General features: G+C 39.5%; 1 protein-coding gene across 3 annotated transcripts in view; it reads right to left on the bottom strand.

The window, feature by feature from the left end:
• TTC17 (tetratricopeptide repeat domain 17) overlaps window positions 1-24,466 on the bottom strand; it is a 120,196-nt gene extending 95,730 nt beyond the window's left edge. For all 3 annotated transcript variants that reach the window (XM_059140185.1, XM_059140188.1, XM_059140197.1), the window contains exons 1-2: window positions 24,308-24,466; window positions 3,309-3,398 (exon numbers count right to left, since the gene is read on the bottom strand). In XM_059140185.1, coding sequence (XP_058996168.1) covers window positions 3,309-3,398; window positions 24,308-24,466 — 249 coding nt within the window. The remainder of the gene's footprint in view (window positions 1-3,308; window positions 3,399-24,307) is intronic.
• Window positions 24,467-24,486: the final 20 nt, after the last annotated feature.

Raw genomic sequence — 24,486 nt, 5'->3', positions numbered from 1 at the left:
TTATGTCAATTTGATGGGCATTAAATGTTATGATTATTGGGGCAGACTGCATTATTCTTAATGAATCTGCTGCAACTCCTTACAAAGGAGCTTATACATCACTGTTCTGCTGAACTCAGATGTGGCCAGTATGACTCACCTTGACACATATAACATGAGATGTACAATGGAATCCTCTGAAGAGAAACATGTTTAGAACCAGTGTATGCTTTACTATGTTCTTTTTTTTAAAAAAAAGATTGATTTATTTATTGATTTATTTATTTGACAGAGAGAGAGAGAGAGAGCACAAGTAGGGTAGGCAGAGAGGCAGGGAGAAAGAGAGAGGAATCAGGCTCCCTGCCAAGCAGAGAGCCCGATGTAGGGCTCGATCCCAGGACCCTGAGATCATGACCTGAGCCAAAGGCAGAGGCTTAACCCACTGAGCCACCCACACGCCCCTACTATGTTCTTTCTTTTCCTTCCAGTACTGAGAATGGCAGTATGCCAGACAGCGGCTGTGCTGTCAGCCTGGGTTCTGGCATTTGGACCAGAGTGACATTTAATATGACCTCATTGTTTTAACCCATGAAGATTATTGAGATGTTACTAAATGATCTGTTTCTACTTACTCATTCCCTCCCGACTCTTTCCCTGTAGGTAGGCTGTACTATACATTGCCCTATGACTGCAGGCTTGTCCATGTGACTTGATCTGGATGATGGAATGTGAGTAGAAATGACGTCACTTCTAAGTAGAAACTTTAAACAAGCTCGTATGTTTGGTTACTCTTCCTTGAACCTCTAGCTTCCTCCATGAAATAGTACTGAGATTTTTGGGACTATCTGTTGCCAATGCAAAAGTTGTCATATACTGCAAAATGGAGCCTATCTTAACTAATGCAAACATTAATGTGATTGAACATATTTTCATATGTTTGTATTTTATAACTTGACTTTCCAAATCTGCCTATGTTTCTCCAGTTTTTTTAAATTGATTTGCAGAAATTTAGAAGAGTGATTTTGTAAACTCAGTCTTTATCAGTCATATGTACTTCAAGTATCTTCTCCCAGCTTATAGCTTATGTTTTAATTTTGTTCATGGTGTCACTTACTAAAGAGAAGCTTTTATTCTTAAGATAGTCAAAACTAGCAGTTGTTTTCTTAATTGTGGTTTCTATGTCATTTAAGGAATCCTTCCTATCCTAATGTCATAAATAAAATATTTACTGATGAAAAATCCAACAAAGTAAAAAGGTAAGGCAAGCACTAGAATAACAGAAATGTAATCTATAGTTTTAATCCTTGTAATTTATTTGTTAAACATGTTGGGTCATTTGTTCTGCAGAGTCTGCCACTCTACAGGATTTTGCTGACTGCATCTCCCTGGTTCATTTAACATGTCCCTTTCTTTGTCCTCTGTATTTCCTGAACATTGACAGCAGGATCCAGGGGTTCTTAACTCTTTCGTGTCACAGACTTCTTTGGTAGTTTGATGAAAGCTGTAGATCCCTTTCTCAGAGTCATCTTTTAAATACATAAAATAAAATACATAGAATGAGAAAGGAAACCAGTTATACTGAAAATGACACTGGAAAATAAGGTAGTGGATTAGATTCACATTTCTTTTGGCAAAACTACTTGTTAGGTAGCAATACTCTTTTTTTTTTTAATCTTTCAAAGATTTTATTGCAGCAGAGTGGGACAATATGGAAGATCTCAGGCAGGTCTCTAGAGCCCCAAATTTATGCAATGTATTTCCATAGGTAGCAATACTCTTTAAGATATTAGTATGGGGCGCCTGGGTGGCTCAGTGGGTTAAGCCGCTGCCTTCGGCTCAGGTCATGATCTCAGGGTCCTGGCATCGAGTCCCACATCGGGCTCCCTGCTGAGCAGAGAGCCTGCTTCCTTCTCTCTCTCTCTCTCTCTGCCTGCCTCTCAGTGTACTTGTAATTTCTCTCTGTCAAATAAATAAATAAAAAATCTTAAAAAAAAAGATATTAGTATGTTTGCCCATAAATTTTCCAACAGGATTTTAATTTATTCAGTTAGTTCTACCTTCTCTTAAACATGACAGAAGAGTCTAACAGGCTTTAACTAATCACTGAACAGGCTTCAACCCAACTATGTATTATTTTTACCAAGCTTTACCTTTCAAAGGGCAAAAAAATAAAAAATTAAATAAGTATAGCAACTTCTTCATCAGTATTTGTACTCATCATTATACATCCTTTGCATATCTACTAGATTTATTTTTCTTCCTGTAGAAGTACGTCTTTGACTTTTTTTAAAAAGCGAGTCTGCAGTAAGTAAACTCTGTCAAAAAACATCTTTGCTTTGCCCTCACTCTTGATTGATGGCTTAAAAGAACATAAAATTCTAGTTTGAATGATTTTCCCTTAGCACTGTAAGGCTATTCCTCCACTGTCTTCTGGCACTTTAAAAATTCCATCTCTCTGTCACTACTTTGTAGATAAATGGTATTATTTAGTTTCATGGCTTTAAGTATGTATTTTAATGACAACAAATTTATATCTCTAGCCTGTACCTTTACCCCACAGTCCCTACTACCTTAATCAAAAATGGGTGGAGTCAACATTTTTCATTTTCATTGACATGGTAAACGCCATTTTCCCCCTTCATATAGTCTCATTTATTGCCTCTTAACAAGAGAACGGCAATAAACATATACAATGTGTATATGCATCTGAAAATAAAAACCACTTTCTGCACCACTGCATTTTTGGAACACTGTTTTTAATAAAAACAGATAACGCTTCCACGCACAACGCTGTATAAATATACCTATTGCCTTATTCCTACTTTTTCAAATAACAAATATTGTTTGTTAAAAAGCAAAATCAGTTTATGGAAATCAATGATAGAAACAAAAAGGTCAGACTTTATTAGTACTAATAGATTTCAAAGTTTTCAAAGTGCAAGGTGATTAATGCTTTCAACTCATCATAAAAACACACAATAACAAGACTCTACTTGGGAATTAATAAAAAAATACATTTTTATAAGTAATGAAATCATTCTTTTTGTATTTTACCCAAACTCTCCTTTCAAGTGTATGCACAGAGATCATTTCTTTTCATACTTGATAGAAAAACTTACAGATGGAATCCCTGGTCAATGATATATTAGTCAAGAATCGGGCAAAACTTGGGTTAGTCTGTTTCTCTACTATCACTCAAATGTCGTTCTAATTAGATGTTACTTTAAAAAATGTGATTAAAAGTATATATGAAACGGAGAAGAACTGGGCTTAAGAAATAATACACTTTCAACAAGTTTCAAATGCATATCACATTTCCACTGCCTCACCTCCAATTCTTTGAGGTAGTTAACTGTTGTTTCTTGTCTCATTAAAATGACTAAGTCATGGGGATGCTTCAAGTTCATTGGTGAATCCACCTGTAAGCAAGCAAGCAATAAACAAAGCTCAGACTTCAACATTTGTTTGAATTCATAAAGTTTCCCTTAAAATGCTTTAAATTACTGTGCAACCACCATTACAACCAGAATTAAGTGCTCAGTAAAACTCAAGGTGTATTTCAAAAGTGATCGCACATAAATTTCAGCAAAGAGATTTACATGTTCAATAGCTGCCCCCTGAATCCGAACATTAAAGAGTAAGCTTTTGAGGTGAATAGTCTAACTTGGGTCAGTCACATAAGGAATATTCAAGAGGAGAGGTATTTGGCAACAAATAAAAAAGTAAATTCCTTAAAAAGATAATTTATACCTGTAATAATAAAAAAGGAATTGTCTTGACAGAACATTTCATATCTGAACAGGTTTGGAGTGATAAAAGGAAAATTCTAAAAGCACCTATTTTTTTTTTTTTTTTTTTTTTTAAGATTTTATTTATTTGTCAGAGAGAGCGAGCAAGAGCGAGCATAGGCAGACAGAGTGGAAGGCAGAGTCAGAGGGAGAAGCAGGCTCCCCGCAGAGCAAGGAGCCCGATGTGGGACTCGATCCCAGGACGCTGGGATCATGACCTGAGCCGAAGGCAGCTGCTTAACCAACTGAGCCACCCAGGCGTCCCTAAAAGCACCTATTTTTGAAGGCTATTTGTAGAAGCCATAAATCAAAGTCAATATAAAATAATCTTGAGATTTATTATTTACAGCTCGTTTTCTCTGGATCATAAATAGGTAACTATGTTGTTGAAGATGTAGTAAAAATGAACCCTCATATGCTAGTAGCAGGCTTATAAATTTGTTCTTGTTGTCTGGAGGGTCATTTGACAACATGTATCAAAATGTTAAAAGTGCATCCCTTCTGATCTGGCAATATTAACTTTAGGAAACTATTCTTAAACAGGCAAAAATAAACACAAGGATGCTTACTACAACACTTTAAACTGCAAAAAAATTAGACACAACCTAAGTCCATCAATAAGGAATAGGGAGGGGGGCTGGGGTGGCTCAGTTGGTTAAGTGTATGACTCCTATTCTCAGTTCAGAGTCACAATATCAGGGTCATGAGTTCAAGATCTGCATTGGGCTCTACACGGGGCATGGAACCTACTTAAAAACAAAAAAAAATAAGGGAATAGGGAAATCCACTGTCTAAAATGGGATACAGAAGACTAGACCTACTGTCATGGGAGGATATTCACAACTCATAATTTAACTAAAAGAATAATAAGCATACTATGATATTTTTGAGAAATTACATATATATACTTAAAGATGTATACATGTCTCTATATGTACAAAACTAAGTAGCTTTGCAGTGGCTCCTTTAGGGAAGTGGGATCGAGAGGCACACTCATGTCTATATACTTGTGTTATTTTTAAACTTATATAATGAAGACATAATACATTTATAATAATTTAAAAAAACACATGTGCACACACACACACATGATGTTCGAATACCAGAAAAATCTGACAGTGGCCTTGGTACCCAAGGGATGAGCTAAAGTTCGTGCTACCCCATGATGCTAAATTGGAGCTGTCAAATTATATATCAGTCCTTCAGGAAGCTCAACTTTGAGGAAAAAGTATCTTTTTGTAACCTCTAAGAAACTGGTATCAACTCAACTAATCGAATTTAGAGGTAGCTTTAAAAAAAAAAAGATTTTATTTATTTGAGAGCAAGAGCACGTACAGGTGAGCGAGTTGGCGGGGGGGGGGGGGGCAGAGGGAGAGAGAGAATCTCCAGCGGATTCTGTGCTAATCACAGAGCCTGACCCAGGGCTCAATCTCAGAAGCCTGAGATCATGACCTGGCTAAACTGACTGAGCCACACAGGTGACCCTACAGCTAGCTTTTTAAGTGCAGAAGATAGGCTTGCATAGATGTTGGTGATACAAGAGTCTATTAAAAAAAAGATTTTAAAAAGTGGGAATAATAACAACATGAAATAAAGTTGAATGACTGCTTTAATAATATGCATTATATTGCACAATGTTAGGTGACTACAGATAAAATTCATCTGCCTTTGCTTATCCTACCATCTCAGAGACACCAGAGGAAAAAGAGATGCTAGTCCAGAGTAACTTCCATACTTCCATCGTAATGATCTGGACTACATAAATATTATTGTATCATTGTGATCATTATCATAGCCCATGGTCTTGCATTTAAGATGAGATCCCTTCATTGCTCCCCCTGGCCTTTCCACTATATTGGAATCTATACCAAAATTGGACTCTGAATTTAAAAGGCACTAAAAATACAATATATAGCAAGGCCTATAACACTTGACAACCTGAGCTGTAAATCTCGTCTATCAAAAAATCAAAGCTAGCAAAAGCCTACAAGCAAAATGCTATGTTTATCTCAATACAGAACAGAGAATTTCACTTGTCTTTTCATAGTACTTGAACATATGCCCAACAGTCAAATGCACATAGGGAGGGAAAGCTACTATAATGAATTGAATCTGAACAAATTCAACTCCAAAGCCCACTGATCTTTTTTTTACAGTGTAATAAATTACAGCACACCACAGTATTTTTTTTCCATAATTTTTATAGAAGAAAATGTAAAAGCTACAGCCAGTGGTCAGGGTGCTAAAGAATTTTTCATAAGAAGGCCAAAGAAAGTCTGCTTACTTTGCTACTCTGTCCAGAACTTCAAGAGGTAGCTATTTAGTACATGACTCCATAAGGATTTTTAAATGAGGATTTTATAAAAAAAATAACATAGGAGGTGGGGAAGGAATGTTGGAGTATGACATTCCAATTCCAAAATACCTAAGCAATCCATTTACCTGATATTTGGAGAATTGCAAGAGGAATGAAACAATGCGATAAATGAAGATTTACACTGAAGAAATACTGAAAGCACATTCTTAGTTTTAGATTAAAAGGATACTAGCTTTATAAAAAATAAAAAATTAAAAACAAACAAACAAACAAAAAAAAACCAAACAAACAAAAAAGGATACTAGCTAATCAGGGCTTTACCATATTTGAATAGCATGGGATTGAACAACATTTAGTTGTGAGAAAGTACTTTTCATTCCCTTAAAGCTTTATGTTCAACAAATATACAAGAGCTAGACGAGGTATAAAGATAAAATTATTAGCCGAAGGAACGAAGTGAGCTCACTGACAGCTGTGCTTCTCTTTTTGACATGGCAGCAAATAGCATGGATCTATGCCAGATAACGGTTGGTTGCAGATTTATAGCCTGACATATATATTTGAGGTAACCTCAAGTTCTTAAAATTTAAGACTTTATAATTATCTTTGGCAAATGCCAATTGACTTGAATTTCTCTCCTTTTGAATTCCTCCCCTCCTTAAGTTACAAAAGAGAGTAATGCCTGTAAAGACTACAACATCCATTCAATCAATAAAGGTTTATTAAGCCTCTACAAACCAGGCCCACTATGTCAATATTTGAAGCCTATGTACTCCAATTTTATATACAACGTGAAAGCCTTCAAAATCTTTAGCATTTAGAAGAGGCTGCTATCAGCCCAGGAACAAAAAGTGACAGGAATTAGAGAGGTAGGTTAAAAAGGACATGATGCATACATAAGACCTCAAAATACCTTAGGGCTTTTTCACAAGAGACAAGCACCCCTACAAACTTGTGTTACTTCACAGCATAATAAATGATGCTTGTAATGACCTGAATCATAAAATAAAAGGAATAATTTTCAATTTGTCCTACTTAAGATGGTGAAAAAATATAAAATATATTTTAAAGATTTTTATTTATTTATTTGATATAGAGAGAGACAGCAAGAGAGGGATCACAAGCAGGGGAAGAGGGAGAAACAGGCTTTCCAGTAGAGCAGGGAGCCCGATGTGGGGCTTGATCCTGGGACCACGACCTGAGCTGAAGGCAGACGCTTAACAGTGAGCCACCCAGGAGCCCCAAAAATATGAAATATATTTTAAAGCAAAGCTTATACTACAGGGAAAAACTGACCAAATATTTGGAAATTAGCTATATTATATGTATTGTATAGAATGATTCCTTCTCTAAGAGTTCTCAATTCAATTTCATTCTCCTTTGAATACATTATTTAAGTACATGTGTCCAATTATATATAACAGCGGTAAATATTTTACTCATATCAAGTTCGTTTTCATATATTTCAAAATTTGCTGCTGTCTCTATTGTTAATACCTACATTTCTCTTCTGGAGCCCTACTTCTGTGAATTCAGCAACTTCACATGGTAACAGAGGGAAATGTCACTGTATAAGGATAATTACTTCACTGCCAAATCAAATAAAGGGTGAACAATTTAAACTTAAAATAACCAGTCTATGTATTTAAACATTTTTGAGTTCTACAAGAGCATGAGTGAGTCTATCAACTTTCCAATGGTCCTTTATGACAGGAAATTGACCATTTCCATTATAATATTAACTCCAGCTCTCATGTACAACTTAATTCTTCACATATGCTAAATATTCTTACCTCTTACTTCTTGATGGTATTCAAATGAGTACGTGAGAGTAGCATTACTGTAGTCTTGTATCATGCTGTACACATTTTTTAAAAATTCCCCTTAATTAGAAACTAGAAATGAAATATTTTAAATCTTTTATTCAGAATTTTAGATTTATTGAGATAGTATGATGGAAAACATAAAATCTTCATTGCTTTGAAGATTCTACCTCTACCTTAAGTGATCCCACTTAGTGGGTATTTATAGTGTTTGCTCTCTAGTATCTGCAGTTCCCTTCTTGTGGCAAAAACACCTGCTTTGCTTGGCTGGAAGCATCCTTCCCCACATGGGAAGCCCAAATCAGTGGATTCCTTCCCCTTGGTCATGGTGATGATCTCTGAGAAAGGACATCACCCAAGTAGTCAGTTGGTACTAAAGAGACTGTAATCTAGAACTTTTATTTGAGTTATGGGGACTAGTCATCTTGTAGTCACAGGCGCCTAAGAATGGGGTTAAAGAAACAGAAATGAAGAAAGAGAACAAACCTATCATGGTTATACTGTTTTAGTCCTGGATCAAACTGCAGTACTTAGAATTTGTTCAAAGATTCCAATAAAAATTTTCAATACAGAAGTCTTGCTGCTCTTTCTAAACATGTGCTGACTTTTCTTAGGCCCTCTGTCTAGGGTATCCTTTTACTCTTGTGGCTCTTTTCAGACTTCCTGTCCCTTTGCACATGCTAAGTCTCCTACTTGGAACATACTTCTATCCTTATGCTTTTGGTGAAGGCCAAATGACTGGGCTCAAATGACATTTCTTTTGTGAACCCATCCTTCTCTCGAGCTCCCATGGTACTCTTTACATGCTGTTTGTTTTTTTTTTTTTAAGATTTTATTTATTTATTTGATATATAGAGAGAGATCACAAGTAGGCAGAGAGAGGGGGGGAAGCAGGCTCCCCACCGAGCAGAGAGCCCAATGCAGGCTCTGATCCCAGGACCTTGAGATCATGACCTGAGCCGAAGGCAGGGGCTTAACCCACTGAGCCATCCAGACGTACCTACATGCTGCTCTAATAGTGTTTATTACGTTGTTTAATTATTATATGTCTGTCTCTCCAAAAAAAAATTTTTTTTAATTCCCCTTTCTACTTTCAGTACTTCATAGGCTTTCAGGTATATGTCAGACACCTAATACACTGTTCATTACTTGATGAAGTTATCTGATGCCCCTTCTGTTAGAGAATCCATCTCTGTCAGCATTATTATTCAGTGATGAATGTCCATCTGTAAAGGAGGTAAAGTGGTTAGGCCTCCAGGAATCATGACAAAATAAGTCCCTGCCAGGCCTATGACTAGCTGTATGACCTAAAGCAAATCACCTTCCCTGCACGGGCTTCCATTTTCTCATCTATAAACTTGGGGGGACCCAGCACGATGACTTCCGAAGTTCCTTAGACTCTTCATATCTTACCCTCATAAAACACTTAACACTACCATAAACGCATCACATTTTTACAAGCCTCATGCACCGCTGAAGTAATCCAGTGTTCAAATGAATGAAACGATCATTCTTCCAATTAGCCTGGATAAATTTGTACTCACTCTAGGTGGGGACTCTCCAAAGCTGCAGCTAAAAGCTTCTTTTCAAACTGTCAATTTGTCAAATTAAACTAAGGTTCCAATTAGCAGTGGCTATTTATTTCTGAGCAATTAGGCCGCTCATGGTATCATGGGCAAAATTAGTCTCCCAGTCCTTATGCCACTTAATTCTAACAAAGTTCAATTAAAAAAAAAAAATCTCTTCTGATCATAGCTAAATATGTGTTACTGTAAAAACACATTATGGATAATATAAAGAAGAAAATTAAAATTACTTAAAAGGTCACCTTTCAAGATACATGCTGTCAGGTAACTATGTTAGGATCACTTTTCAGGCTTGTGTGCCTGTGTCTGCATGCATGTGCGTGTGTGTGCACACACACATATGGCTATGTAGATGAATATTTTTATAAAAACTAGTTCATACTTACTATATTGTATCCTTCCCTTCTTCACTCTATCCTAAAGTTTATCAGATTTCTTCCTCAGGAATATAGATCTACATCATCCTATTTAGTTAATATTATATTAATTTATCCAGCTTCCTACTAATTAAAATTTGAGTTATTCTCCCTTTTTAACAATATTGAGATGAGTACTTATCAATTTTTTTGATTGCTGCCTAATTATTTTCTTCCTAAAAATAGAATTGCTAGGTTAAAAGGACTGCACTTTTAAATTTCTATTTTTTGCCAGCTTTTCTCCAGAATACCTGAATCAACTTAAATTTGCTAACAACAGTCATTGAGGTTCTACACACTCTGAAGAACACAGGGAAAGGGTGAATACATTTTAATCTCTTTGGTGGCCACACGTATTTCTTCTTTTGTGTACTTACAAAAAAAAAAGCTTCCTCATTGCCTCACTTTAAATCCATCTGATAGTTTACATCACAATTTTACAACTGCTGTTTTCTAGATGGTGGGACTCTAGATGATTATCTTCTTGTTTCTGACTTTTTCTAAAACGAACACCTATTTCTTCCTTTTTTAACTGATATCTACGCATCTTGTTAAAATGAAATTTTAGAGTGCTATGCAACATGTATTTTAAAGAGAAAACAGCTGTAGTGACACATAAGCTTAGTTCTGAGGAACAGTCTTTTACATTCATAGAGAAAAAGTTTCTCTTGCATACGTGGAGCCAACCAAAACACTTCAAAAAGTTAACATCTTTTGTATTTCCTTGTTCCTTACATTACTCTCCTCAGACTTTTATCCTTATTTCAAATCTAGTTCACTACCATTTTCAAATGACTGCCCGGAAGAACCCTCACCTTTATGACCCCTGTCAGGTGACTACAGGGGCAAGCAAGATAAGTTTAGAGGGATGGAATGAGGGAGACAAAAGTCTGTTGCCTGACTTGTCAGGCAATTTTTTTCTTCAGAATCCAAGTCTAACCATCACAGACCTGCAACCCTCCTCCAGGTTTAGAGAAGCACAAGCTCACAAACACAATACCAGTCTAGCCTCGCCTCTGGAGAGGGACTTACATGGGTTCCTGGCTATGATTTTCAAAACTTTAATACAGGAGCAGATATTTTACTAGGTATACTATCAGATCAATAAAACACTATCATTATGAACTGTCAGGATTGGGAAATATTTTTGTTAAAGATGACTTTTTTTTTTTCGCCATTACGTACTTGTACAATACGGAATTTTAATAAATAAAATTTAGAACACGCCTCAATTTTGCATCAGAAATCAGGTTATCGAAACTAATGTAAACTTTAAAGAAACAAAAATACTGAATCTTGACCAGCACATGAATTTTTACAGCCTTATATCTCTACTTTCTGAAGTTTTACCCTCAGATTTTACCTTCTCATTTTCAAAGTTCTTGGAAGACAAAGTCATAAATGCTTAAGTGCACTTAAAACAGCCTAGGTATTTGAAGTATATTATATAGCTATAATCTAGGTTGGACCATGTACAGTGTTGCAGCCAATTTTTTAAACACTATTTATTTATTTAGAGGGAAGGAGGGAGAGAGAGAGAGCAAGCGAATGAGCACAAGTGGGAGAGAGAAGAGAGGGAATCTCAACCAGATTCCACACTGAGCATGGAGCCTAACATGAGGCTCAATCTCACCACCCTGAGATCATTACCTGAGCCAAAATCAAGGACACTAAACCAACTGACCCACCCAGGCGTCCCTGTTGCAGCCAATTTTATGAGAACATTCATATCACACAATCCCCATGTCCTAACAGAAAGCAAGTTAATAACCATTTCAACATGAACAACAAATGATCAATTTCTTTTAAAAAGTGCTATCAGGGGGCGCCTGGGTGGCTCACTGGATTGAGCCGCTGCCTTCGGCTCGGGTCATGGTCTCAGGGTCCTGGGAGCCTGCTTCCCACTCTCTCTCTCTGCCTGCCTCTCTGTCTACTGTGATCTCTCTCTGTCAAATAAATAAATAAACAAACTCAGAAGGAGTCTTAAAAAAAAAAAGTGCTATCAGTCTACGATTTGTGTCACCAGGAAACATACAAATAACAAAATGAAGCAAGTAGACAATTCACAACTTTACAAGGAAAGAAAATGAAATGCTGGATCAGGACTCGAGTCACAGAAACTTCTCATTTGTGTATTTATGATATTCTTGTAAACGTATACAGAAAAATGTCACTGCAGTTATATTGAACTCAGAAGTGACTCTCATTTAAGCAGCCAAAGCTTATCAAACACAGAATAAGGGCCCACCAAAGAGGTCCCTGTCCTAATCCCAGAACCTGGGGCTAGTTAGGATGCATGGCAGAAGTTCAAGTAGCAGATAGAGTTAAGGTTGCTATTCAGATTACTTTAATTAAGACAGAGAGTAAAACCTGATTATTCAGGTGGGCACAATGTAATCACCAGGGTCCTTGAAGGTGAAAGAGAGATGTGGATAAGGAAGAAAGGTCAAAGAAGGGGGCCAAGAGCCAAGGAATGTGGGTGGTTTCTGGAAACTAGAAAAGGTAAGGAAATGGACACTCCCCTAGAACCTCCTGAAAGACATGCAGCATACTGTCCCCTTGATTTTATTTTATATATTTTTGTTTGTTTTGTTTTTTAAAATATTTTATTTATTTGACAGAAGGAGATCACAAGTAGGCAGACAAGCGGGCAGAGAGAGAAGTGGAACAGGCTCCCTGCTGAGCAGAGACCCTTCCCCCCCCCCCCCCCCCCCACGAGGGGCCTGATCCCAGGAGCCTGAGATCATGACCTGAGCCGAAAGCAGAGGCTCCAACCCACTGAGCCACCCAGAAACCCCTGTCCCCTTGATTTTAGCCCAAAGAAACATGGGTTGGACTTCTAACCCACAGAACTGTAAGATGATAGATTTGTATTGTTTTAAGCCACTAACTCTGTGGTAATTTTTAATAGCAGCAAATAGAAAATTAATACAAGCACCCACTAAATTCTGGCTTAATGCCAATCTTAATATGATAAATAAAACATGTGTGAGCTTGCAAATTCTTAGATGGATACTATGGATTGAACTGTGTCTCCTCAAAATCATATGTTGAAGCTGTAACCTCCAATGTGACAGTAATTGGAGACTGGACCTTTTGAAGGTAATTTGGTTTAGATGAGGTCATGAGGTTAGGCCTTATGACAAGATTGGTGCCCTTATAAGAGGAGACATTAAAGCTAGCCTTCTCTTTCTCTCTGCCATATGAGAACACAGCAAGAATGCAGCTGGTCTGCAAGTCAGAAAGAGAAGTCTCACCAGAACCTGATCACTCTGGCACTCTGATCTTGGACTTCTGGACTCCAAAACTGTAAGAAAATAAACTTCTGTTGCCTAAGTCACTCAAACTAAGATTTCTTAATCAAATATTGGAAAAGGGACACTAAAATGAGTGCCAGAAATTGAACCTTAATTTTATCATTACCCAGGTGACGGCAAACTCAAAAGTCAGGAAATCACTTTGCTATTCATGCTAGAAATCATTGCTGTAAGACACTACTGAATAAAGGTCAACTTGATTACTCATCAAACAGTAGTATTAACATGGGGAGGTCAGCTTGACTAATTTCTTTTAGTGCAATCCCAACAAGTGGGAAGTAAGTATTAATGACAAAGGTTCAATTTTCTATGAAGATAACCAAACCAAACTGAGGGTTCCTTTTGGTTCATACTTCCACAGATGGGCACACGCTGTTTCACTAGGGCAATGCATGGGATAAGGGGTCTTTCACTAGAATCAGATTACATAAACAAAGATCTGACATAGCCCAAACACTGTTGGGCATTTTCAAACACTCCTGATGCAGTCCTTTAAAAGGAGGATTTGGCGATATCTAAGAAAATTAAATATGCATTCCTCAAATCAGGAAATTCCATCTCAAAGGATTCATCTTACAAATACGCTCAAAGAGGGACACAGAGACCTATGAATGAGCACGTTCACTCACGGCAATATTGTTTGATGGGAAAAGCCTGGAAACCATCTAAATGGCTATCATTAGGGAACTGGTTAAATAAATTACAGAACAGCCATACAACCAAATACTATGCATTTTTAAGGGTAAAGAGAGTAGGAGCGCCTGGGTGGCTCAGTGAGTTAAAGCCTCTGCCTTCGGCTCGGGTCGTGATCCCAAGGTCCTGGGATCGAGCCCCGCATCGGGCTCTCTGCTCAGCAGGGAGCCTGCTTCCTCCTCTCTCTGCCTGCCTCTCTGCCTACTTGTGATCTCTGTCAAATAAATAAATAAATAAAATCTTTAAAAAAAAAAAAAAAAAAAAAAAAGGGTAAAGAGAGTAGCTTTTCATTTCTGATAGACGTTTACCTCTTATTAAGTAAATAAAAACTAGTCATGAGACAAAATGTTCCCAGTTGTGGTTTTTAAAAAATCTGTATGAGGGGCCGCCTGGATGGCTAAATTGGTTAAGCGATTGCCTTCGGCTCAGGTCATGATCATGGGGTTCTGGGACAGAGCCCTGCACTGGGTTCCCTGCTTGGCAGGGAGCCTGCTTCTCCCTCACCCTCTGCAGCTTTCACTGCTTGTGTACACACTCTCTCAAATAAGTAAAATCTTAAAAAAAAAAAAAAAAAAATTTTTTTTTAATCTACATGAGGATTTGCAAATGCATGGGAACTTCTTTGGAAGAATACACAAATAATTATGTGATTACTTCCAGGAAGAAGGACTGTGAGGTGAGTGGTTATGAAACTTTCACTTTTCATTTTACATCATCAGTAGCTTGGAAAAAATGTTTTGAACTATGATCGCATATTTTAGTTTTAAATTCAACTATAAAATTAAAAAATACATCAGTGTCTTATAGATAAAACGATAGAAATATTTTTCTTTATACTAGTTTTAGCAGTACAGAGAACAGAGCTTAGAATGGGATCTGAACTTAAGTTTACACATTGCCATTTCTTACCTCATGGCCTTGGGCAAGGAGTTTAACCAGACTTAGCCTAAATTTCTGTATTTAATAGAGAGGTCAATATCCACATCATACTGAGTCTATAGGACAATGAGATATGAATATGAAAACACTTAGTAAAGTGTTCAGTGAAATAGACATAAAATTTTATTCCTATAAAAGTTACTTGTTCTCTTCCCCTAAGCGGCCTGAGGTGGCCTCTGATAATGGTTCGCTATTTACTTGACCCAGAAAACCCTACAAAATCATGCAAATCAAGAGGTTCAAATCTTCATGTTCACTTTTTTTTTTTTTTTTTAAGATTATTTATTTATTTGACCGAGAGAGGCACAGCAAGAGAGGGAACATAAGCAGGGGGATTGGAGAGAGAAGCGGGCTTCCCGCTGAGCGGCGAGCCCAACATGGGGCTCGATCCCAGAAGCCTGGGATAATGACCCGAGCCGAAGGCAGCTGCTTAACTGACTGAGCCACCCAGGCGCCCCCATGTTCACTTTTAAGAACATACATAAAACTGTCCAGGCCATCAAGGGTATGCATATCCGAAAAGCCACCAAGTATCTGTAAGAGGTCACTCGCAGAAACAATGTGTGCCATTCTGTGCTACAATGGTGGAGATGGTAGGTGTGCCCAGGCCAAACACTGGGGCTGCACACAGGGTCAGTGACTCAAGAAGAGTGCTGAATTGTTACTGCACATGCTTAAAAATGCAGAGAGTAATGCTAAACCTCAGGGTTTAGATGTAGATCCTCTGGTCACTGAGAAAATCCAAGTGAACAAAGGCCCCAAGATGCAGCGTAGAACTAGTACAGGGCTCATGGTTGAATTAACCCACACATGAGCTCTCTCTGCCACACCGAGATGATCCTCACTGCAAAAGAGCAAATTGTTCCTAAGACAGAAGAGGAGGTGGCACAGAAGAAAAAAATATCCCAGAAGAAACTGAAGAAATAAAAACTTATAGCCTGGGAGGAAATTCTGCATAGAAAAAATGCAAATAAAAATAAAAACAGGAAAAAAGTTTACTTTACCCTAAATTAGGGCAGCTTCCATGTGTGACTGTATAAAATGCAAACTCTGTGAAGGCAGGGACTGTATCTCCCTCACAGCTGTATTCCACCCACCCAACACAGAAAGCATTCCAGTATGTGTTTAATGAGCTAGCTAAGCCTGCCAAATATAACCACGCGCAAGAAGCTCTCAGCAAATGCTTCCCCAAATAAAAACGCTCCTGCCTCCATTGGACCACGTTTGGCAAGTATCATTCTCTTGAGTTTTACTAAAGATGACTACCCATCTCAACTCCCTACCAAGCAATTAGACTCAAGGTAGAAAGGGCTGCTGGGTGGAGGGGGAGGATGTGTGTGTGTGTGTGCACGCGCGTGTATGGGGGGGGCGCATGCACTCTCTCTTGCCGGTCCCCTGATTTTAACGTAAAAGTGCCTCACTGGTAAGTGAAGATTAAGTAAGATGTTAGTAAAAAATCCATAAATGAGTTCTTTTCAAAAGTCATACTCATTAAGTAGTTAAATAAATATGGAAAGCATAATCTAATCTGACCAGTGTAAATTTCTCATAGTAGGTATTGAAAACAAATATGTACTTTAGCTTATGTAAAACTGTCATGACAGTACAGATTTATTAAAAATTTATTTATTAAAAAATGTTTCTATGTACATGTTTATATTAATGTTAAATGACTTACCTATAAAGTATTCGACAGTTTATTTATATAATATTCAATAATTTAAATAGTGCCACAATCTCCAAGTTCTTTGAGCATATCATCAAAGGTATGTATCTGGTGAGCACATCAGTATGTAAGATTCACCATGAAAAGAGGAATTCAGCAGAAGAGAATGAAAAGTCATGTCCAGGGATACTGAAGAAAGCTAGGAGTGTATATCTCAGAAGCCATGGAAGAAAATAGTTCAATAAGGTCTGAGGACAAGGGCTGGTTGGGGAGCTAAGAGGTTAAGAGAGAGAACTGAGAGCAGAGCACGGAATCTAGCAATAAGGCCAGCCCTGGGATGTCTTGACAAGAGTCGCACGGAGGATCTACGGATGAAGGACTGACTGGAGTGGCTTTAAAGAGATTATACAAAGAGAGGGCAGAGAGCCCATGAGCACAAACAACTCTCGTGAGGTGCCTGGCCATCAAGAGTCACCCAACAGAGGAGTTCCCCTTGCTTTGGCCACCATGGAGTCTAACTGAGATGAAGGTTAAGGGTTCACCCCGCTCTCCACACTCTGGAGTGCAAAGCTGTTCTAATTTTTGACCTGACCTGCTGGCAAGCCCTCTTAATTTCTCACTGTCAGAGCGCCTTCTGTTCATTTCCACCAATGCTGCTTCTGAACTTGCAACAACTGCGGAACCCCACAGCTGATCCTAATCCCCCCTCAACAATGCAGCTGCCATTTCTCGTCCATCTTGCTTCTGCCTTTTCTGATGGGGTTTTTTCCTTCTTGGGTTTTTTTTTTTCCCCCTTATCTCTTGTCTCCTCTCCATATGTTTCAATGCCGGAGCAATAAAGCAGACCTTATAGATATATCATCAGTGACAAAAGATGACTTCCTTTGCATGCACAATCTGACCACATTAGCTAGTCCAAGAGCTATCCCTGAAAGTATGGCTCTTTTCACATGCATACTGCACCTTTTATGAAGGCCTAATGGCTGACTTACGAGGAGTTACTTGAAGCTTTAAAGGTCTTCCAGGAGTCTGAGGCCTCCTGTAGGCTAGCCTCCAGGATGACTATCACATTAGCGAGTACTGTACCGCTTCATTCACATAATGGTAAATCCCTGAACGGCAGGAAGTTGTTCCCACATTTCTCTGTATCATCCATTCAACAGATAACTACTGCAGCCTAAGGTATTAAGCATGAAAGATGCAGGAGGTGCAGAGAAGATGGATACGGCCTCTCCCTTCATGGAGCATGTAGTAGTCTAGTAGGGCATTTACATAAGTACATACAAACAATATGGCATGGTAAATGTCTTTTTTAAGGGAATACAGGATACCATGAAAGTGCATAGAAAAAACAGCTTATTCAAACTTGGGCATTAGAAGCGTCTCTGAAAGTGATGTTTAAGTTGTGAAGAGTAATAAGTTAGTCAGGTTGGGACATTTCGGGGGAAGAACATGTGCAAAGGCCCAGAGGCAAGTGAGAACATAGCATATCTGGGGACACAGACTATGGTGACACTAACTAGCTATGTTAAATATAGGTAAGGTGTATATGTGTGTATTCTGAGGTGAGAGTGGGCCCTCAAGAATGAGCAAAGATAAAGCTAAAGAGAAGGAAGAGCCAGATCACAAGAACTGTTAAAGGACCATATCCTGAGATATGCACCGAACTAACTGTTCAAGGTAGTTTTCCTTGGGGAGTAAGAATGGGGAGAGTTGGGAGGACTTTGCTTTATTACTTTAAGTCCTCCCATAACATTAAGCACTTGTTTTTACAGTGCTGCACACTGCTTCTGTAATTCAAATTTGTAAAAGTAGTCTAACTGCACTGAGGAGAACAGATTGGAAGCAAGACAAGAACTGGGCAGGGAGAGCAATTAGGAAGCTGTGGCAAGAATCAGGTGGCCTGAATTAGAGTGACGGTGTGGCAATGGCAAGAAGATGTAATTAGAAAGTAAAATGGAAAGATCTTGGTAAGGAATAAGGGAAACAACTAGATTTCTGACTTGGGCAAATGGGCGGATGGGGAATGGTGGGCTCTTCCATTCAATTTGGGAAAACAGGGCATGACACGATATAGGTAGGGTAAAAACCAGTTTAGAGTTGGTCATATTAAGGTTTAAGTATCTAGAGGGCATTCACATGGAATTAAAAGTTTACAGAAGTCCTGAATCTATAACCTTGGAGAAAAAAATGTGAGTTATAGAAATGTGATTATTCTCTGCCTATACATGGTCATTTAATTCTGAGAAAAGATGAGATTGCCCAGGTATGTAAACAGTAAAAGCAGAAGGCTGGAAGAGAAGCTGGAGACAGAGCAGTATATAAAACTGAATTTCTCAGAATGATCTGTGACCCATCTGTATCATAATCTCCCGAGGGGTTTGATAAAAATGTAGAATTTGGCTTTACCAACAACCTACTGAATCAGACACTCTAGTGGCCTGGGAATCTGTATTTTAAGCAAGCACCCCAGATTATTTTTGTGCATCTAGAAGATGAATGGAGGAAGAAGAGCCAGGGAAAAGAAAAAAAAGGGTGGGGGGGGGGAGGTTAAGAAGGACTTGTGCTCTGCTCACCCTCATGGAAAAATGAGAATTTCATGTCACAGTAGCCACAGTAGCACAGTGGGCTGGTGAAAAATAAGCAGTCAATAAATATTTGTTCAATAAATAACTGGAAAAAGTATTTAATGTTATAATTTACCTCTGTATACTTACAAGCTCCTATTAACTACTGTAAGTATAAACAAACTTAACACCTGGGTGATTTATGAGAAAAAACATAATAGTGAGAAGTCTGAAAAGAATGGATCGAATGATAATCGTTTTGATGCCAATGTCCATGACAAATTACATAGGTTTAGCAACTTAGTGATTAAATCACCGTGACCTCTCAGGACCAAGTAAATCCCTCAAGTGTATAAACATAGAAACAACACTTTATGACAAAAAGAAGCTCAGTTTGGTTTTTTTTTTAATAAACTTAAAAAAAAAAAAGATTTTATTTATTTATTTGACAGAGATCACAAGTAGGCAGAGAGGCAGGCAGAGAGAGAAGAAGGGAAGCAGGCTCCCCGTTGAGCAGAGAGCCCGATGTGGGGCTCGATCCCAGGTCCTTGGGATCATGACCCAAGCTGAAGGCAAAGGCTTTAACCCACTGAGCCACCCACGGGTCCCAAGAAGCTCAGTTTTGAAAAGCACTGAGAGAAAGCTGTCAGCATCACAGTGTCATCTGGATGCCCTCTCCCAGATGAAGCAGTTACTTAATATCAGACCCAAATTAAACCACTCCTCCACTTATAAACTATTAAAAACCAAGAGATAACAATTTAGCCTGTGTGTCCAACTAAATCTGATAGCTCTTGCTCAAATCATGGTTGCTGAACTAACCGCCTATCAAACACTTTTATGCCAAGGCTGCTAGGCTCCAGAGCATCGGTTTTGTTAGAAACCTCATTTGTTCTAAGCAGTTAAAAGGATCTGTACTCTCAACACATTTGCTTGAGAGAAGGCAAAATGATTAAATAACCCCAAATTAATTCACACTTATTTCTGACCCTCCCCGACCCACTCCCAACTTAAAAGTCATCCCAAAATATTCTGCAGAGGTAAAGTGAACTGGACAAGAGAAGACTTTTACTTCACTATTTCCATTTTCTCTTTTCCTTTTCTTTCTCTTCTTTCATTGGTAGGTACTACGAAAGAGGGGGAAAGCATTTCAATCTGAGTACCAGGTGCTTGCCTGCATGCTACCGCAGGGTTTTACTTACTACTATCACTAACTGCCACTCACTATTTGTGTGACTTTGGGCGACTTGCTCGCCTTTGAGTTGTACTATACATACCCTTTAAGAATTGTTTCCAAATCTAAAATTCTATGGTTCTAAGATTAGAGAAGAGGGAAACAACAGTCAAGAAAATAAATATTATGTTATGACAGAGTTGATAACAATTATACTCTTTATTTACTTCAAGTTTTAGACCTCCACTTAGGAAGAGACACACTATCCAGAGGAAATGAACCCAGGACGAGAAGTACTACTTTTGAATTCAAGAAGTCCAAGACAAACTGATAACATTTCAGGAATTCATCTGTTAGCTGCTAATTTAGAACACGGAACATTTTTTCCACAGAAATGAAGTGATACATAATGGTTAGCCTCTTAGGCTAATTCACAAAAGTTCATTCAACTTTCCACTTAAGTGACTCTCTGGACTGTTTAGGTAAAAACGGAAAATAAATGTTGCCATACTGGTACTGAAGAAAAAAAGAGAAAAAGTAAACGAAAGAAACCACAAAATTGATCTTAAAGCCTGTTCTTCACAATGAAGCCAACCACCTAATCCATTGACCTGATCACACAAAGATCCTCCTAGTATCCAGATTATAATGGCTCACTACTTAGGTCCATGGACCCCAAGGATCATTGCTTTATTTAAAGCACAGGGGGCATGAGGCGATCAGAGGTATGCCAAAGCCCAAAGCTGGGAGAAAAGCATAAAGCTGAAGAGGAGCACCTTTTCTTAGTTGGGACAGGAACTTAGAGACCAGAGCATTCTCTTCACATCCCAGCTCCAGGATTCCCTGGCCAATGCTCTGGGGAGTTCAGTGGCAGCTCAGTAAAGATGGAACCTAAAAACATGCTTTCCGGCTCAGGAAGGGACTGTGGAAAGGAACAATTCCCTGAGCTGCCATGGCCAGTGCTCACTGCTTGCTACTGGCAGAAGCAACCACAGCTCTGACAGTGAGGAGGCTGCCTGGAGGAATGGCCGCTTCCTGCTCTGACTGAAGCCCCATTTCAACCCCCTCAAAGATCTAGGTCTTCTGACACATTTCCATGGTCATAAGCCTGCAGTTCGTAACTTGTGGGTACCTATCTTTATCATTCGCTAAGGCCTGAAATAGAAAAACCAAGCATAAAGCCAAACCAGTTCTTCTCCTGGGAAGAACTGCTTAATGTACTTAAAACTTTGTAGTGATGTTAACTATCCCTGTGTAAGTCTGTATTTGGGGCAATTCAGATTTTTAATTCATAAGCACTTCTCCAAGTTCACTATGGAAAACAATTATCTATTATATCTAATTTAGACAGGTTTAAATATCAGGCAAAGGTATTTGCCACTCTGATATTCTAAGATTGCCATTTCAGTTTGCCGTTAGCCCTCTCCCTGATATCAGAGCACTTTAAAACTAAAATCAACCTTCTGTTCTCATTCAGTTATTATTAACAAGTAGCAAGGCATACGGTATGTCGGTTATCATTTATATATATACAATATACCATATATATCTCCTATATATATATATATATACACACACATACAGCTTTTAATTAATTGATTCTGAACATCTGAATAGATCTGCAGTTTACCCAAATCCATATACTAAAGGGATTTTTCAATTCTTTAATAGACATATATAAATGTGATAATCACAATCAAAATTGAGGTTTGGATCCTGCCTGAATAATTTGAACTCCTGCCTGAGTTCAAAATATTGCTGGGAAGGGCAGCGTGGGTAATGTATGCACAACTATCACAGTGGCACTCAGAAGCTGATCATGTATTCAACTCTTTATAAATCTTGCTTTTCCCTCAGATTAAATCCAACTTTCCTTCCTGGCCTCTTCTTGTTTTATTTTTTTGTTTTATTTATTTGAGGGAGAGAGAGAGCGTGAGCACACAGGCATGGGGGAGGTGGGTGGGGTGGGCAGAGGGAGAGGAACAAGTGACTTCATGCTAAGCTCAGAGATCATGACCTGAGCCAAAAACAAGAGTGGCCTGCTTAACCAACTAAGCCATCCGGGCACCCCCCAGGCTCTTGTTCCGTTGTAGACACCAACTTTATTTCTTCTGATATAAAATTCTGTGGTTCTCTGAACTTAACATTGTAAATGCTACATAGCAAAGTACTAGAAAATTCACTGAAGAAGTTAACCGTTAAAAGCTTGTAGTAAAGAAATCTTTCTTTCCTAACTTTAAGCCTAAATACTTACTGCAGGGGTGACTTGGCAGACTTCCAAAAGATTTTTCAGATTTCTCCCTTTTTGAGGCAAGTTACCAGTAACCCCTACCTTTCCCCCGCTAAAACATAAGTATCCAGTGTGGGGGGGGGGGGAGGGAAAGAATTTGTTTTTGGCTTGGTTTTATTTTTCAAACAAATCAGGTTCTGCTTTCCCATTGCAACGTTCAGCAAATAATACAATTCCACCAGCTTTCACTTTTTAGATGGGCTACTTCCTCGGCTGAGTGGCAGGACACCAAAATGGGAAGGAGAAGTCAATGTCATAGTGTATAAATAGCTGTGGCCAAAAACAATATTACAGAAGAGCCAATAGGAGAAGGGCTCCCCAAATTGCAGCAAGAGTGACTTAATTCCACGTATCCCTTCATGAGGGCCTCAGGGAAAACTATCATCAGGAAACAAAAGAAAGGGGGTGGGGGAAGCAGCCAGGACTCACAGAAGATTTCTAACCTTTTGTTAAGGAAAGAAGCAGCAGGGTTTTCTAGGGTTTCTGAAACGCGCATCTATCTTTTAAACATCAAAGGGTATGGCCACGAAGAGGAAATTTCTTCTAAAGTAAGGTAGGTAGAAAATGCCATCCGATAAGCCAATCTCTTCTCACACACAGTGAAAACCACTCACCAACACCAAGCCGATTTTTAAACTGTTTAACTCACTAATTATACTTGAGTTTGTAAAAATTCGCCATCAGGTGAACTTCCCTTTATACAAAAGTAAACCTTGCATTATGTTCCTATCATCATTCATTACACACAACCCAAAGGTCCATAGTTTCACACAATAATGATTCATACATTTGAGATCAGTGAGCTGAACTGCATGGGGCACACAATTCACTACCTACGTGTTTGCTGGACTTTTCAGGATTGCTCCCAAGGGTTGGAAGTCATTAAGTTTACCAACAGCAGAGCACACACACGTACTGCTTCGGGATCAGCAGCATTCACAAAATGTAGGCAATCCTAAAGTTATGTAAGGAACGCACTCTCTCCTCCGAGCCATTAGTTCGGGCATACAAGAATCCAGGAAATCGCGTATCCTCCTTGCGGGGCTGGGTCACAGGAACTAGGTAAAGAAACAATGCAAAGTACCCTGGGAAACGAGGGCAGTTACAGCTAGAAGATGCAGGCAACGCCACCAGAGGCATCTTCAAGCATTCCTTAAGAAGGAAAGTGTGTGTTGCCTCTGAAGAGCCCCTGTTGACCTGGGTAACGGTACAAGCTGAAATCACCAAACCCCGATACGAATTCCAGCACACAGAAGAGGAGACTGGGCAAGAAGCATTAGATGACCCACTGCCTAGGGGTGCCGAAGCTGTCACCGCCGTAGGACTCGCGCACACCACGGCATTGCCACCTGCTTTCTACTTCTTCGGGGAGGGCTGGTGACGCGTGGTGGGCCCGAGAGGAACGGAGGCAAGGATAATGAATCTGCGGTTTCTAAAGCCCAAGCACAACAAAATGTCCCCAGAGCCCGACCCCCGCCCCCGCCCCCACGGCCGGGCGACACTTCCCACGCGGCACGCTGTCTCAGGGGTGGAAGGCTGAGAACTTGCTGGAGGCTGAGGCGAGGGCCAGAGGACAAATGGGGAGGGAGCGACGCCAGCTCTGAGTACTGGGGTCGCTCCGGCCGCAGCGCCGGGACCGTGGGAAGGTAGCCTGGGGGCGGGACCGCGCGGCGCCAAACAGCCAGGGGCCGGACCTGGGAATCCCCCGGGGTGAGGGCGGGCGCGGGCGGAGAGGGACGCCCTGGCCGCTACCTGCTGCTGGATCTTCCCGTCCTCCGTGACGACCCAGTGCGTGGTGGCGAAGGCCCCTCGAGCCGCCACACTCAGCAAGGCGGAAAGGCTAAGGAGCCAGCCTGGGCCGGAGCAAGGCGGCAGCTCGCACCGGCCGCGGACCCCTACTGCCGCCGCCATCTTGCCCCCCCGGCCCTACT

The sequence above is a fragment of the Mustela lutreola genome, chromosome 1, assembly GCF_030435805.1.
Source record: "Mustela lutreola isolate mMusLut2 chromosome 1, mMusLut2.pri, whole genome shotgun sequence".
NCBI lineage: Eukaryota > Metazoa > Chordata > Mammalia > Carnivora > Mustelidae > Mustela > Mustela lutreola.
Note: the sequence above shows the minus strand (reverse complement) of the source record. Positions and strands in the feature narration are given on the sequence as shown.